The 18,763-nt window shown below is 34.9% G+C and overlaps 1 protein-coding gene across 2 annotated transcripts; it reads right to left on the reverse strand.

Annotated features, from left to right (window-relative positions):
• Positions 1–3,464: 3,464 nt before the first annotated feature.
• LOC140009400 (uncharacterized) lies at positions 3,465–14,254 on the reverse strand. 2 transcript variants are annotated; one of them, XM_072054738.1, is made up of 11 exons: positions 13,942–14,254; positions 13,527–13,579; positions 7,003–7,243; positions 6,656–6,860; positions 6,143–6,233; positions 5,904–6,049; positions 4,914–5,157; positions 4,701–4,805; positions 4,432–4,614; positions 4,126–4,327; positions 3,465–4,031 (listed from the first exon to the last, which is right to left on the reverse strand). In XM_072054738.1, exons 3-11 carry the CDS (start codon positions 7,238–7,240, stop codon positions 3,544–3,546), a joined length of 1,902 nt encoding a protein of 633 aa, XP_071910839.1. In that variant the 5' UTR covers positions 7,241–7,243; positions 13,527–13,579; positions 13,942–14,254; the 3' UTR covers positions 3,465–3,543. The 2 variants fall into 2 exon arrangements, with proteins under 2 accessions (XP_071910839.1, XP_071910840.1); XM_072054739.1 differs by lacking the exons at positions 13,527–13,579; positions 13,942–14,254 and adding an exon at positions 7,794–8,086.
• Positions 14,255–18,763: the final 4,509 nt, after the last annotated feature.

Here is an 18,763-nt window from a genome sequence, read left to right on the forward strand (position 1 = left end):
TTGATAACTGCTGCAAATAATAAATAACAAGTTGCACCGATTTTCCAAAAAAAAAATGTGTATTTAGAGCAAATATTTAGTTGTACTAAAAATTTATAAACCAACACATTGTAAGTATAAACTAATGCTGTTATCCCCCGAATAAAGTTCATGACTCAACCACTGAGTAAATCTTAGTTATGGTAATTTTTTATTTTAGTGTGTCAGTAACATCATTCGAACACGATAATCATTTCTGTGCAATTTGAAAAATTTTCAAGGATGACTTAATCTTACTTAATTTAGTTAATATTTTTAAAATATTAAAACCACAAATGTTCGATAAAGAGCTGCTAGTTATTTGTTTAGTTATATCTACCTACTAGATAAGAGAACAACTCAAGTTCTCATTGAATGCCAAGTGTTAAGGTATTATTGGAGGAAGCAATTTTCATTTCTTTATTTTGTTCATTAAGGATTGAGAAATTTCTATTTGGGACTTGGTATCCAAATTGTAAGTATCAATAGTTCCATACTATTTGGGGCTAATTGGTAATAACAGCTTAATTATTTTCCTTTCTTTCTTTTGTTTGTATTTTTATTGGTGGCAAAGGTCAGTTGGGTCCTTCCATGAAAGCTACCTATCAAAATAGTAGCTAACTATTCAGGGTCATTTTTGTACATTTGAAATTATTTCTTTATAATTTTGTGATCAAATGCAAATAGTTGTATACTGTTTGTGGGCTCCATTCATCACATGGGCTCTTTTCTGATTAACTAGATAATGGAGTGAGTCTAATTAGTGTAAGTCATATTAGGCCGGTAAATTAGTGAAACATCCAAATTTGCAAGAGGTTAGTCTAACACTTAACCCTAATGACTTTTTGTCTTGAACATTTTTAGTCATTCTTTAGGTTCAAGAGTCATGACCCGAAAGCTTTCTCGGTTCTCATCTTTCTTTCGCTGACATAGCTGACTATCAGCCTGCAAAATCCTTACTTTTCTACCAATTACCTCAACAACTAATTGTACTTCCTTCGATTGCAGCCATAAAAATCTTCCATATGCACGTAAAATTTTCTTTTTTCCCAAAAATCTGCTCACTTTAGGGATGAATGTTGTACCAATTCAATCATTTTTGTACTAGGTTTGAATTTAACAGTGAAATTCTTCTCTTTCCTGAAGTGATGTTTGCTTTTATAAAAGAATTTTTTAATCATGTATGGTACAGCTTCCAAAACCCACCATTTACACAAAAAGGGAAACAACAAAGCCTTCTTATGCCATTTTCTCAGTTTCGCCAATATTGAAGAGAGTAGAGAAAACATAGGTACAATTGTTCTCTTCCCTCCTTCTACTCGTAGTTATATTTTTTTACTTGGAATCATTTTCCCTTTTGTCAAAAAGGCGCCCCTGTTGTTCTTATAAATCACCATCAATGATTTAAATTTTCTCTAATTTTTAGATTTGTCTGCATCAAGGTAGAGATTTAAGTTTCAAAGTGATTTAACAAGGTTTGTCTTATTGCATTAAATTTAAGTACTATTATGTGTATGATTTTATGCCTGAAAGAATAAGTGAGATGGTAGCTTTTTGGATTAGGTTATATCTATCTTTTAGATCAAGGATAACACTTACAATTCTTTTCTATACCTGATAGGAAAAAACTCATGCTTATCACTTTGTACAATGAATTTGAACATGATGAAGGAAGCAAAATAGCAAACATGTTTAACACTGCCCCCCTAATCATAGTTATGCACATCAAAGTAACTACATTCAATAGTAAAACTTTCTCTATGCATTATAATTGTTTACTAATAGACTTCTAAATGCTTCATATATTCTCTTACTAAAAATTTTCATGATATCTGTAGTTCTATCCTACTAAAAATTTTCATGATTTCTGCAGTTTTGTCATTCACTGCAAGATAGTCGTCTGATATTCTAATAAATCCTCTACTGCTAGGTGAACTCTTTTTGACGCAATGGTAAATTTAATCTTCTTTTTACTTTTGACTATAAAATATTAATGCACTCCCATGGTGATTTCTCTATCTGTATTCTGACTATAATCATTCAGGTGTACTTTGAACAAGAAAGAAATCAAGAATTTGCTTGTATATGTACAAGCAGAATAGTGAAAAGAAGCCATGGCTTTCTAGAAAGTCCATCTCGAAATGAAAATTTATCAGCAAAAACACCATGCAAACATCCAACAGAGACTACTCAGCAGTCTACTAAAGAAACAGCTCAATAGAACACTCCACCTAGCAATATCCAAGATAGTCCAACAAAGAAAGTTAAAGCCAAGCAGGTCTGAAATTGCCTAATTTTGTACTTTTGTTAAGTCTTCTGTTAACTAGCTGAATGACTGCCTCCATTGCTTAGACAATCTTTTTTGAATTATGTTACGATACGTTATTCTTTTCACTCAAGAAATAATAGATCCCAATATAATTATTAATAGTTTAGTTAGCAATGCAACACTTCCGTAAGCAATGAATCTTACTTAGAGCTGCTACTATGTAGTGGCTAGCACTGAAGTACATGTCCTGCTAAAACATGAATGGCTTGGTTAATGTAATCTATGGTTGTGATTTGCATATGATTTACCCTTTGAACTGACAAATACATTATGAAGTTTGAGCAAATTATCCTCATTATTACAGCAGATACAAACAACAAAAGAGTTAAATAGACAGCAAAAATTTTTTGGCCCACAATTTAGTTATTGATATTACTGGGCAGGCCGGTGCTTGGCACGGCCAGACCCATGCTAGTATATATATATATACACAAACACACAAACCTACAAGTGACATATAAAGGAGTGAGATAATATCAATTGACCCAACAAAAATAAAAAAATGTGGTTGCTTGCATTGGTGGATTTGGTACCATTTTTAGCCGCGGTAGAGATTTTGTCAACCAAGATGAGTCAGGCTGACTGGATTTTAGATTTCCATCTCTACTATTGAAGATTGAAGATCGCAATGAACTAGCATCTCTTAGCTTATCGGATACCAAAGACCTTGCAAGAGTAGGTGCCATCCACTCACGAGTGGCCGGCCCAAGACCATTATGTCCGAGTCCACGACCCACATTGAAGTGTAAACTCAACCCGCCAGCCGCAACACTGACGTGTACATAAACCCACCGGCTCTTTTCTTTTCTTTAAAAAAAAAAAAAAAGAGATAAGGCCACCTTGAAATTTTCCTTTTCTTTTTTTCCTTTGGCACAATTGTCCCATTAATTAATGTTACTCACGTCATGAGATTTTTTTTTTTTTTTTTTCGTGTTGGTGCATCAGTAACATGATTTCTTCCACAATGGTTTCTCTGATTTATATCTGATTCAGCACTACAGGTTTTAAAGCTTGGGCATTGGATGGATGATGCTTAGCTTAAAAAAGCTTTCCACCTTAAAAGCAAATTAGTAAAACTATACTAGAATGAAAATACACTTCACATCACTGGCACCAATTTCATCAACTAGTAGCCTGTTATTTTTCATTTTCCACCAAAAATATGTTTGAATCAGAAAATTTTCTCACTCAGGGTTTCAGTTGCCCTTCTTGGCTTCTGTGTCCAGGCCATATCCAAATGGGTACAACGGGTCATAATGTCTGTCCCCGACGTTCATTGGCAGTTGATCAACCGTCTTGAACCATGTATGAGGAAGCTTGCCCGTGAAACCATAGTCACCAAATAAAACATCAGCAACCCCTTGGCCCTCAGTTCCTGGAAGCCAAGCAGCTACAAGTGCATCTATTCGATTCACGTATGGCTGAATGACGACAGGCCGGCCGGTGATCAGAACTACAACGCATTTCACAGACCCACAAACGTTAGTAATGGTACTAGGGCCTGGTTCAGGAATTGTCAAGTTTAAGCTGTCCCCGAATGTTTCAGCATATGGTGGCTCTCCCACCACAACAACCGCATAGGAGAACTTGTTGGACTTGACGAATTCTGCATCAGGTTTTTCGCTGTACACAACTTCTGTTGTTGGATCAACTGCATTTCTTATACCAGTCAGGATTGTGGTACCTGTTTACCAGAAAAGAATAAGTTGGAGTCAGTTACCAGTACGAATAAATGCCATCACTGCTACTGCTATCAGCTAAAATGATAACCAAAGAACCTTTTGTGATGTTGCCGCTGAGGCCTTGCCACTCAATTGTCCACCCACCACATTGGTTACCAATATTATCAGCGTGGGTTCCTGCAACTAGAATGCGTTTCGCTTTCTTGGGGAGGGGTAGCAATGGCTTGTCTGCGGATTCACCATTCTTCAACAGCACAAGAGATTTCCTCACTGCTTCTCTTGCCAGGTCTCTGTGCTCCTGTTAACGTTAAAAAAGTGTTTAAACCTGGGGTCAAATGATCTCTCAACTTCTCTTTCATCTTTTCTATTCAATCTGCTCTTTGTAAATCGACACCCACTTACCTGCAAACCAACGTATTTGGTCATGCTATAGTCGGCCAATGGGTGCTCAAAGATGCCCATCGTGAACTTCACCCTCAAAATCCTCTTCACTGCATCATCAATTCGGCTCATTGGAACAAAATTGTTCTTAACCAGGAAGGTTAGACCATCAATGAATTCTGTATAGTTGTATGGAATCATCATCTGCAATATCCGGAAAATAACACAAGTCCTTCAACATTTAGCAGAGTAGATTAATATTATAAGCTTGTTAAGCAAATCAGACTGACCATGTCAATTCCAGCGTTGACACCAGTGACAATTGAGTATGTGTAATTTGCATGAGGAGGAGAGGTAATCCTGTCAATGCCTTCCCAATCTGAGATGACAAATCCCTGAATAATAATTCAGAACTTAATTAATCCTGTGCTTGATTGAAGATGTCGAATGTGGAACTGGAAGCAGGAAGGAGTACTTTTTACTTTCGAAACAGATTAGTTTACCCGAAATCTGAGTGTGTTCTTAAGAAAACCAGTGATCATTTCACGATTAGCATGCATCTTTATTCCATTCCAGCTTGAATAGGAGATCATGACAGTCGATACACCCTTGATAATTGCATTATAATAGCCGGCCATATGGATGCTAAGCAAACCATGCCTGCTGATCACTGTATTATTCTCATTGATGCCTTCAGTCGTTCCTCCATCACCAACAAAGTGCTTAGCACATGCAGCAATGTTCTTTCTGCCAAAAAAAAAAAAAAAGATTAATCAAGAATGCAAACTCCGAAGGTACAGGGTATACAATTTCTGGGAAATTATTATCTATTCCTAGAATAATATTTTAAAAATTATACAGATTTTAGGTCGAATGGAGTAATTTTCATGTATCTTCTAATCGATACCGGGTAGAGCTAAACAACCTCCCAAGTCCAAGTTTTGAAGCTTTGAACGGTCAATTGCACTTTCTAACCTTTTTGTGGGCGTATGGTTAGATATCTTATTTACTAGTAGATGTTCTTTGTTACCCCTGTTTTAAAGTTCAATCTGGTCCACATCAGTTCTTGACAAAAAAAGCAAAAGCTAACATCCAACTGATGTTGCTTTCCCATGAATGCTAGCGTGCAATCTTCCATCAATATATCTCTTTCATCCCCTTGGAACAAGAAGATTTTAGCACCCAAAACTTGAATTGTAAGGATGGCAAATGTTAACTTTGGATTCTTGAAAAGTTTTAGCCCGGTAAGGACAATAAAGGCTCGCGTTCAAGTTGATTTAGATCGTCCAACACGACTTGAATAGCTTGAATAAGACGAAGGATATTTCCAATTATCCACAAAAGGGCAGCTAATTGAAGTTTATGATATATTACTAGTAATTTTCACACTGGATCCAGGATTTATATGTGCTTCAGAAAGAAAGACATCGTTGTTCATTACTTTATGAATGAATCAAGAAAATGATGGAATAAGAGGAATTTGTAATACTTACTGGCCAGCAAGATAAGGAACCCCTAAGCGGCCATTGGACGGGATTTCTCCTTGTAATCCCGGGATAATCTCAGTCATTGCTCTCACAATTTTGGGATCTTCACTGTAGCTTTCATAACACCGGCCCCATCTGGGATCTCTGCAGATCTAATCACAGATCGGAAAGGGCACTTATTTTGATTGTTTCAATGTACTCTGAGCTGCATAACAATTAATGGATCACAGAAAGAGTTAAATTACCGCAATGCAAGGTGCAAAAGCATATTGAATGCCGGTAGCTCTCACTTCAAGGGCAGTTGCAGCTCCAATCTTCTTCACCAGTGCAGGGTCCCTGCTCAAGCCGGTAACTCAAAGAGTTTAATTGCCACATTCAATTAAAGATTCAATATTGAAAAGATAGATATCAAATTATGCCAAAAAGAGCCGTATTCCTGCTAAATCCCTCCCCGTCCTTCCCCCCTAGACAAGAACTTCATCTGCAGCTTTTTCATAAAACAACAAACAAAATGGTGGACTTCAGCTACTACAATACAAGAGTGCGTTTTGGAGTACTGACCAAATTATAAGCAAATAACTCACGTCAAATAATTGTAATGCGAACTGAATAGTGGTCGTAATCAAAGGAGATGTGGATTAATCATCGTCATCTAGAAACTTAATCACAGCCAAATGGTCGTAATCAAATGAGATGGGGAGGTTGTTAGAATAGCTGGAAAGATCCATATACCGAGAATCTACCACGTACAAACTTACCTGGTGGCCCCAAGACCAATATTATGAGGAAAAACGGTAGCCTTGTAGACGGTGTTGTGGCCATGAACAGCGTCAATCCCATAAATCATTGGTATCCCAAGACGCGTAGACAATGAACCCTTTTGGAAATCGTTTACCATGTCCACCCATGTCTCCGGCGACGCCTGCTTAGCTGGAACACTCCCTCCGCCGCTCAGTACACTCCCTGCAAATAACTAACATTTTAATCCCAAAGAAAAAGAAAAACGACAACACATAACGAGCTCTTCTAATTAACTGTGACTAGTAGATAACAGAATCTAATCGCAAAAATCAGTTTTTTCAAACTGCAGATTATTGATGCATACCAATGTAGTACTTTTTCATGATCTCTCTGGAGGCGACACTACGATCTATCTGTACCATTTGGCCAATTTTCTCCTCTAAGGTCATCCTGCTCAATAAATCCTTAATTCTAGTATTTACGGGCTGTTTGGGATCCTTATAAGGTAAGTACTCTGCTTCTGCTTTCATGGTTGCACAGAAGCAGAACAATGCGATCCCAAAAGCCAGTAAGGAACCTTTCGCCATCTTGAGCCTCAGCATTACCTTCAACAGACAAAAGAGTTCAGAAAATTGTATTAGATTCCAAGCATCCCATCAATAAATCTCACTGATGTAAACCGTGGCTTTGGAAAACGTTTAGATAACTGAAGTACAGGGAAGCAGCATTTTCCCAAATTTTGCTGTTTTAAATCTGGAGATAAACTATTCAAGTATTTGGAAGAGCAATTATTGAACAGGAGAATATCTTGGACAGTGGACACACAAAACATGAAACGTGAACGTGTCCGTGCGTTTGTCTGACGGAATGGACTTGTTAAAAAGCGAAGACGAGTAAAAATGGAAATCCTGGGAAAGTATAAAAAAATTATCCATGTAACACTATGATAGTTAGGAAAATCAAGAAACACTATCAAGAATCTTGAAAAAGGAACCAAGAAGTCCCTAAAAAAAGAATGGAACCAAAAGTTTTATCTGAACGTATGAGATGCCCAGGAACACAGTCCAATGCTATTATAGAATCAGAGCCTACTGTCACCGATAGCCACTGAGTGGTGGTCTATGGCTGCCGATTCAAGGAAGGGATGGAACTTACAGAGGATGCAGCCAAAATTGCACCCCAGCACACCAACCACTAATATGCTTTTAGTAGTACAGTGTTTCTTTGTCGCTGATATAGAGAGAGAGAGAATACACAGCTGCAGATGAAATGGGATGTAGAGGGATGCCATTTATAGAAAAAGGTTCTGTCATTTAATTGGCTTGGTTACCCATTGATGCGGAGATGCCCTCCATATTGTGCTGTAAAAGTCTGATAGTAAGTTTGATAATAGGGTACTGAAATGCTGGTCCACGTACACGGCAGCCCCAAGTTAAGACAGTAATGGAACTTTGACGTATTTGTAAGGTAGGGAATTCAAACTAGTAATAAATTAATGTAAAAATAATTCGAAACGTATCTCATATTTTATTAAATAAATTTTCTTTCTCAATTTTAATATGTTAATTTTGTATTTTTTATCAATTTAAATTAATAAAATTTAGTTTCAATCTAAATTTTCAATTACCTTTTAGTCTAAATTCATCACGTGATCCACATACAGTTATTTTTATATACAAAAATGTTAGATCCCATTTTTTATAGCAAAAAAATATAGATTAGCTCATATCTCATTTTTTGAAAAAAAAAAATAAATATGATTCAAGTCAAATCCTATTTTTTTGAAGTAAAAGTAAATATGGATTAGGTTATTTGTTTAATTATAAATGAGATCTAACCTTTTTACTCCTTAAAAAATAACTATGTGTGAATCATGTGATGAATTCAATATGAAAAATGGTTGAAAACTTAGGTTGGAATCAAATTTTATTGATTGATTCTGTAATGGATGTAAATTTAATATTTTTAAAATGAAAGATGAAAAAATTCATTTGATAAAATGTGAGAAACTATTTAAATAAGTTTTCCATAACTGATTTACTTCTCTCAGTAACTGCTCTATCTTGTACTCTCCCTTTTTTTTTTTTTGGGATACATTTTTTTAGCTGATTTCCTTGGTTGTTTGAACAATAACAAAGCGTAATACTTGCGTGATTTTTTTTTTCTTCTTGGGAAATTTGGTCGAACACTCAACACGAATACAAATCAAGCTAACAACTTCTAGAAAGTTGAGATTTTGATTTTCCTAAAAATCAAACTTAAATAATGTACATAGATTGTAATTTTTTGTCAAAAAATATTTATTTATATCACAAACATATTATTCAACACACTTTTTATTTTTTTAATTATCTTTTTATCTCACATATATCACTTCATAAAAAGTATTACAATAATTATTATAAATAATATTTCAAATAGTTTCCTATCCAAACACGCCAAGAACTATTTGCTCTTTTGTTTTCTGTTTCATTAATCATATGTCAGTAGGGAAAACACTCTAAAATTCTCTCAGATCTCATTATTATTGCAATAAATACCAAAATCCAACATCCCAGATTATATTCCTAATATCAATTTGGATTCTTTACTTTGGGCCGAATAAAATTTTGTCAACACCCTAAGTGGTACTCATGTAGTTTTCTTTTTTATTTTCTCAGAGACAAAAAGAGTACGCCCAAAAAAAAAAAAGAAGAAGAAAAGAAAAATACAGTGGTATGAATCAACTCATGTCGGTGGCATTTATTGTCATTTGAAAAATTAACGCGATATCTTTCGTACTTTTTTGTTTTTTTTTTTTTACCAGAGTGGAGACTATGAATAAACTAATGAAGACGATCTCACGCAGCGCTTAAGGTCAAATTCGGACCATTACATTTGTCCAGTCCCATTCCTCCCGCTTAAACAATTGCGGGTAGCTGTTTAGTATTATCTTACGCTTGACGTGGGGATCGGATAAAGTATGAATTGGTCGCGTCGTCACTGTTTCGGTGTTTGCTTCTTAGTTTATTTAAAAAAAAATAAAAATTGGATAAACAGAAAAGCTGCTCTTTTGGAACATTTCTATGGAGTTTTCCTTCCTCCCCTTTATAATCTTTATTCTCTTTCCATTGCGTAAAGTGGACGGCATTTCATCTGGATCTCAGGCCCCGTCTCTTGGTCCAGTTTCACGATGGAGAACATTCTTTTTTAAATTCCTAAATTTGAACGATAAAAAAAAATAATTTATAAAAAAATAACAATATGATTTCTAAAATCAAAAATCTACTAAAACAAGATACACAAATTACTTATATATTAGATGAAATCTCAAAGAATCCCACGATTCAATATATTAAATTTAAAAATACATGTCTATTTTATTAATTAATGAAAATTGTATCTTACCTCAAATTCAAATTTTTTATTTTTGAATCCTTTTATTCAAATTCGCGAGGAGCTAGATGAGAAGAAATTCTCACGTCTGGTTCTGTAGTAGAGATGTAATTCAGAAAGAACCATCAACTATAACCCCAAAAGAATCAGATTCCGTAAACAACATAGAGGAAGAATGAAAGGAATATCTTATCGAGGGAATCGTATATGTTTCGGTAAATTTGAGCGGTGTTTTACTACAAATCACAAGTTTCATATTAGCCGCAGTATGAATACTGGAAATTATGATCAAGGATTCCTTTATCAACCGGCATCTACTTTTACTTCAGAAATACCTACTGAAACATTTTTCAAATACAAAAGTTCAGTCTCTTCCCATGAATTGGTGAATTAGACAGTATTTCTTTGTACAAAATAAAAAAAATCTTCATAAATTTCATCGTAAAGGTGAAATACTTAATACAAATAAAAATATGGGAGAAATAAAAAAGATGCAGGGTCGTTTGTCTGCTTGGCTAGTCAAGCATGGGGGTTTCCTATAGAAGATAGATATTTTTTCATAATGGTGTTGATGAAAATATAAATATATCAATCAATGATTACCATTTTCTTTTTCTGATTTTGTTTTCTCATTCCCTCTTGTCCGACCAATGAAAACTGTAGAGGCCCCGTCCTGGACCTGTACACGTGGCAGCCCAGGGCGATCCAAGCTGGACTTGGACCCCGGGCCCATGGGGAACCAGCCCCGGTCACGCGGCGGCTAGAGCTCTGTGGGGCTCCCGAGAGCTACCCCGCAGAGGGCGGGGAGAATCCCCCTCAGCGCGGGATTGGGAGCTATCCAGGGCAAGTCCCGAAGCGTACGGAGGTCGGACTCCTAAGAAGGCATAAGTAGTAACGCACAATGACTGCGCAAGGTAAGCTCACTATTGGCAACTCACTCCCGACTGCTTTGCTGTTAGTACACTCCCCACTCACCGGAAAACTAACTTGACCGTCGGAGCGCCCTCGGGGACTACCTCGGCGCCCCTGTTAGTTCACTCTCTCGTTTTTCTTTCAGGCTTAGGACGCGCTCTTTCCATCAGCTCGCCGAGCTCATCAGGTCAACTCGGTCCGGGGAAGTTCCGTGCTTCTTCAAAAACTATTTTTTACTCATATCAAGGACATGAGTGACTTAGTACTATTCAGATAACCATTATTTGGCTTCAAATTATTTACTTGCATTACAAACACAATTTTTAACATATTTTTTTATCTTTTCAATCATTTTTTATATCGTATATATCAAATCACAAAAAATATTACAATAATTATTTAAAATAATATTTAAATAATCACTTATCCAAACACGTATTTTTTGAAATTACGAGTTCGTTTGGATGACATGTTTATTAGGTGTTTATCTAAAATTTTATTATATTTATTTTTTAAAAAAAACTGATATATGTCCAAAACACTATTTTTTCCAAATATCCCCCTTTTTACCTCGGGTGCTACTCGCCATCCACCACTGCTACCGGCCTCCAACGTCATTACCATATTTAGCTTCTTTTTTTTTTCATTTTATTAGACCTTGTGGGTATTTTAGTGTATTACTAAATATGCTGTTTTGTAAACTTTTATTTCCTAAAAAGTTACCGAATAGACCCTATGTTTAATTTTATATGTAATCCTATTGGTGGTTCCCAATTCGCTTGAGAACAATTTAATTTAAAATTTTATTTGAATATGTTTGACATTGATCAATGTACACTCTTTGAGAGGAGTCTTATATGGTATTTGTTTGGATCAGTGTATTTGAATTGACTAAGGTTGTGTTTGGATTGCATTTTTCGTGATTTTTCATGGAAAAATTACTGTAGCGATTTGATGTATGTGAGGAAAAAAGGTAATAGGGAAATGTGATCACGGAAAACGACGTAATTTTTCGACGGAACCGGCAATCCAAACAAGGCCTAAGTTTTATATACAAGTGAGTTTGATCCACTTTCACGAGAATGATAGTGTTTCCAAAATTCATTGTTGATGTAAGAACTATGTTGGTAAGCGCTCTGTAAACAAGTTATAGTTTTAAGGATGTACTTTGATATGTGGTTACTTCTTTGATACGTGATAGTAATCGGAATTGAATCCATCAATTTTATTTTAACATTTTACTACCAAAAAATATTATGACTTTGTTTTCTTTACCCAAAAAATATATATATTTTTAAAAAAAAAGACGACAAAGAGACAGAGAGACGGGGAAAAGACTGAACTGAAGAGAGTAGTACTACCTTAGTTAAAAATCGAGTAGCCACTGAAAAACTATACCAAATTTTCGATGATACCATTCATGTGAGTAAGAAACATCGATAATGGTTGGGTAAATTACCAATCACGATGCTTATCCACTTATTCCTCTTACCTCTGCAGTTATAAGTTATAACCAAATCAATATGTAATCAAAACCTTGTCCCTTGTTTTGCTTGAGTTGTCTTCTTTCGGCTCCAGAAATTTTTACTTTTCTCGGTATAACCCAGTATTCAAACAAGCCAGTTGGGCAGATTGTTTTTGGACTTCGGAGAACCAGAGTGCACGTGTTGTCATTAATTATGAGAATAAAATTTGTGCTATAAATCATATTAATTAAAACATATCAATTTTTAATATTTTCGCAACATTATTAATAAGTTTCGAAATGCCAGAAGCCTTATTTAACAATTAATTTAGAAGAAAGATGAATGTCCATTTGAAAAAGACACTCGCCTAACTAGTGTATAGTAACAGTTAATAGCTGTGGCTGAAAGATATAATTGTTTAAAATAAATACAACAAAATTGAAAAGTTGATTAGAAATATGATACACAGAGAATACGAGTCTATGCATGGTTAATAGCAAAGTATGTGAGGTCTAGTTGGAAAGGCCCTTTCTTTAAAAAATAAAAATAAAAATAAAAAAATTAGACGCAACAAGCCAGAGGCGCCAATTGCCACCGTGCCCGTGAATCCGTTTCACCATCATGCTTATTCGTTTTTGTATCTTTTCTTACCTCGCATTAACTACGATCAACTTAAATTAAAACTCAACGGCTAAAACTTCCCACGTGATGCTGTATATCTTACCACATCATAATTCATTTGCATTATTGTCGAAACAATGCAAAAGCGGACCAATTAATCCGAGTTTTTGGTCATAAGATCTTCCTGCTGAAGGACTAATCAATTGAGTTACCACTCTCCTCTTTGCGTCTAATTTAGATATACCAGAAGAGCAAACAATTCTCTCATTATAATATAACTAGGCATTCGACCCCGCGGCTATCGCGGAGTGCCCATACTATGTAAAAGTCTCTGGAAAATTCGCAGATCATGAATATGAAAGCAAAAAGCATGTGCCTTTTTTATATATAGATGATCGCTATTCAATAGGCAAAGAGATAACAAACATGGTATGCAAAATCAAATAGAACAAAGCAGAATAGACTGAGCAGTAAGCAAAGGAGAAGCAATTAAGCGAAGAAAGGATTGCTTTACCTGAATAATAAACGGCTAATAGGATCGCGAAAAACTTGGGCGCACTAAATGAACTGGTATGATCATGGAAAAGGCACACACAGTGAGCATGAGCAAAATACACCAAAATGGAAAAAGTAAGGAGATTTTTTAAATTTGTTAACAGTTTATGGAGTCAGCTAACGTAAAAAAATTCAGAGTTAATGTAGACAAAAAAGCTGCACCAAAGAAAAATGATTCTGCGCGAAGTACTGAGTTTTTTCACAAAAATTATGGAAACAAAACAGATATTCTTAGGTAATTAATCGGGAGGAAAAAAATGATAGATAACATAAATTCAACCACAAGAAAAAGAAAATAAGTAACTGCAGATTAACTAAGAGCAAACGAGGAAAAGGTCAACCAGGAAATGCAGTAAAGAAAAACAATGACGTACCTGATTAAAGCCGGCGCGAAGCTGAGAATTCGACACAGGGATCAGGGAAAGCCAATAGAAAATAAAGAGCTAACAGAAAGGCGCAAGAGAGAAGAGAAACATCTCTAAAGCATTATAATAGTTGCTAGACCGTAGATGAAGAAAACCAAATGAAAGAAACTGAGAGCGAAAAGGTTAATGCAGACAGAATGCATAACCTTCAACAATACAAAGAGTTTGTGGCCTGGCAGAACGAAGCACGTGCATGCATTAAATGTGACTAACGATTGCAAGTCCACTATGACTGTATGTAATCTGTGAAAGAACCGAATGAAACAAGCATATCTCTATCTTTAAGTACACGACATGAGCTGTACCTACAGGTGTAACTTGTAATCTGTAACCACGTAAAATAAATTTTGCGCCACGTAACCTTTAATAACCAGAGAAGAGCCACGTAAAATTTGATAGCATGCGGTGGCATCATAGAGGAATTGCTATGTATTTTGCTAAACAGACGCAAAAACTTTAAATTAATAATTGAGAAGGTAAAAAATATTTATTAGATAAACAGGAAATTTAAATTTGTGTCCATATGTATACATATATATATAAACATTTATTAGATACAAACAAAATTTAAATTTGTGTCTATATATATACATATATATAAATTTCTGGAAATAAATATTCTTGTCAATATATATATTTGGCTAAAAATCAGTTATATATAAAAAAAACACAGAAATAATCATCACTTTGCCAATATTAAAACTCAAAAGCTTTAAATCAATAGTATTAGATACATACACAATCTGTCTTGATGTGTACCTTTTTTAAAAAAATCCATATTTTTGTTGACATGTATATTTGGTTCATAATTGATTTATATTTTATATTTCTTAGATATGGAGATATGTTATTTTGCGATTTATATTTATTAGCTATAGACATATTAGAAAATAAAACACGATCATAATAGCAAAAGGAAACAATTAACTTGTAACTGGAGCGTGAGGGGAAGCTTTAAACTAATATAATGCAGTATATATATATTAATATTAAAACCAAATTTGTGGCGGTCACATATTGCGAGCAAAAGACACCTGGAGCTTTACGGGCACATATTGGGAGCAGAAGACATAGTATTCTATATTGGAACATGTGTAAAGATTTGTAATATAATAATTTTTGTAATGTAGTATGGATTTGTCATATTTTGTATTATTTTGAATGATTATGATTTTGATATGTTTTTCTATTGGTAGAGTAAGTAATTGTTTTGCAATTTTTTGGTATTTTTATTGTTTACGGTATATTTATGTTTTGTCTAATTGTGATTTGATTATTGGTTCTAATTAATTTTATGCTAGCGAAAGTTGCGAGAAACTTGTAAAGAGTAATTTGGCAGCCAAAGTTGGTGATTTGTTTGCCTATCATTTTTTTTTTTTTGCTGTATATGGATGGATATAGTAGCTATGGATGGATACAGTAGCATTTTTTTTTGTTTCTGAAATCCAAACACAATGAACCAACATAATACGGCAGACCATAAAAGATTTCGCAAAAATCGTGAGAGGTCCAAGAAATCTGGGCAGGCATATGCGGCAGGCAACGGGCCAACCACTACTTGCAATAAAAAGACGGAAAAGGCCAAAATCTGCAGAGAAACAACAACGAAACCAGTGTAAAAGGGTAAAATTGGAATAAGGCGGCCAAAATTTAGAACCTGTGGCCGACAAGCATGAAACAGAGATGATCCCACAATGACTTCCATCACACCTACAAAGACAAATGAAGACAAAATCAACGCTCAAATTACAAAATAACCAGCGGAATCACTGTAGCAGGGCATTCCGCGCCTTATGTAGTTTGAGATATTCGTCATTTTTATTAGATATGGTGTATTTGTGACATGTCTGGCGCGGCAACCAAACCATCGGCCCGCGGCCAGGACTAAAATTAGGGACATTTTTTTTTAAGGATATCATAACTAGCGCTGCAAACGAATCGAGTTGAATTGAATTTTGGTCTAATCAAATTGAATTTTGACTTAGTTTTATTAACCTCAAACTCGAATTCGAACTTGACGAATTGTCAATTCAAAGTTCAAGCTCCAAAAAATTAAAAATTAATATTTTATTTTTTAAAAAATAAATAAATTAATATTTTATTTTTTAAAAAATAAATAAAATAATATTTTTTAAAAAATAAATAAAATAATATTTTTTAATAAATAATAAAATATTATGAATGAATATGTAATTTTACTGTTAAAATAATATATATATATATATATATATACACACACTCAAACTCACGAGCGAGCTTAATTTTTTTGAACTCGAATTTGATTTGATTAACTCGAACTCAAGCCGAGTTATGACTCAAACGGTTCGATTCGTTTGTAATGCTAATATAACCATCCCAGGGAGGGCTACTTCTACTCCCTAAAATAAGGGATAAAAGGATGATAAGATGAGCTGGAACACATTAGTGGGAGGTGCATTTCTGGATGATGCTACGGGACAATATTATGACAGGGAAATAAGAATCAAGATGGCGGCTAAGGGAACACAACAACTGCTGCTGCCGCTGGTTATAGTCACTTAGCCAGTGCTATGATGCTGATCTTTGAATGCAACGAATAGCTTTTGGATAACAATTTAAGGCATTTCCACGCCTTCTCATCCCAGTGTCAATGACACATCATATTGATCCACGGCTTGGACTGATGAACTCGTGGTTGGACATAGATAGAAGATAAACAACAATTCATATTCTGAAATTGGCTTACACAGTAGACAAATACTGCAGTATTTTAGGTTAGCGTTATCTGTATACCTCGCTTTTGCAAACTAATAATTGAATGAAGTTTGTTTGACCAAAAAAATCCCCTATAATAATTAGTAACTTACATGGGTACGGCAGAAGGCTTTCCTAGAATCACGACCCTTTCTATGGAAAATCTCATTGGAATGTAGTGGAAAATTATTTAAATAGACATTAGTACTGTGCTCTGAAGGAAAAAAAAAATCAGAAAAGACAGGAGAATTTATTACTACTTCAACAAATGGAATCGACACGTTAGAGACATATGACTCAAAACCAATCTTGGAGTAGATGTCGGCAGTTCAGAAAATGGAATTGTTTGTTGGAAGCTTCAATATCTTTAATGGTGCCTTTTTTTTTTTTTTTTTGAAACGATAAGAATTTTTATTGATGAGTCGAAATGCTGAGCAACGGTTCAAAATGTACATAAGTGTATCATGACATTTAAGAAGAGATATAAATTTTCTCCTCATCTATTAGCATGCCCACTGCATGTTCACTAATACTTACGCATAAATTCGTATTAGCGGTATTTACTACACAAAAAGAGCAAAATTGAAATAAGTTAGCTAGGCTATTAATAATATTGTCTTCCAGATGGTGTCATTCGACAATCATTTTATTAATGTCCAATGCATGGAGTCATACGATGAGATTTTAAAATTCGTACTTTCAAGTTTGAACTCTACTATAAACAAGAAACTGATTTGCTTCGGAAAAATCTACTCCATTTGCATCCCTTGATACTCACCACGTGCATCATTTTCTTTATATCCTTTTGCTGCATTTTATTTTTATTTTTTCGTTGTATTTCGTGCGTTGACTTCCTCCCTACTACTATATATAGACTCTTTCCAACGGTCGATTTTTTTCTTCTTATAAACAATTAAAGGCATTTAAAGGAAGAAAATAACGAGTGCAATGAGATAATTATTAACTAAAAAGCTCTAGACAGCCGATCCAGCTAAATCGCATCTCTGCCTAGCACGGCAAACTTTTAATCTCAGATAATCAGCTAACAGTCTTGCAATAAATTGAGATCACGAGGGGCCGGTACTCTTCTTGTCTGATGACAGCCTAGACTAGCAGTCAACACAGAATATTTCTGAACTTCACATCACTCGTTCAACAGCAAAACGGATTAGTAAAATAAATATTCCATATGGGGCGCCGGCGATTTCTAATTTTTATTTTTTTTTGGAAATTTTGTTTTGGGTGGGGGAAGGAGAGTTGCGAAATCTCAGCTACTAGCTACTGAAGACGATCGAGTGAATGCGAACAATAATAATAATTATTTTTTCTTACATATATATATATATATATATATATATATATATATATATATTCTTAATTAACTTAATTTTTTAAAAAAAAAAAAAAATTAACACCTAATAACCGACATCTTAAGAAGTACCAACACGAACACTAATTAAATTAGTCCAATAGCAAGCATCGTTTTGGTCGCAAGCCCCAGATTCATCATTCTGAAAACGGTCCGGATAAAGCTACTGTTAATTAGGATTAGCGGCAAAATTGGGTTGTGGTATTAGAATCTGCAACGGAGACCTGCGGCAATTGCGAAAAGTGAAGGTTGAGAAATGGACATTTCAATCAATGGAGGCTACTTGTAAAACAGGTGTGGAAGTGCCGTTTCAAAGCGCGATATGAAGTCCAACCACGACCGAGTAGTATTCATATGGGCTGGCTTGTTAGTTGTCTTGTAGGCCGGGCCCACAGGAGCAGCCTTACTTTTGGTTTTGTTCTTCACATTCAGGGAATTGTATTCCACCCGTCTAAGCGTTCCGCACGACCAGTGGATAGAATTGTGCAGTCCTTGAGTCGTTGTTACTCTATATTATTCTTTGCATGCTCCTATATATATATATATAACATGTTCGAAAACAAAGTAGACGGAATCAAACAAAGAATCTGAATAATTTGATACTTGAAAACTCGTCAATATGTGAAGCAGTGGTAAGCGGACATGGATTATGGTTTCTCAAGTGGTAAC

This window comes from Coffea arabica, chromosome 6e (genome assembly GCF_036785885.1).
Source record: "Coffea arabica cultivar ET-39 chromosome 6e, Coffea Arabica ET-39 HiFi, whole genome shotgun sequence".
Lineage (NCBI taxonomy): Eukaryota > Viridiplantae > Streptophyta > Magnoliopsida > Gentianales > Rubiaceae > Coffea > Coffea arabica.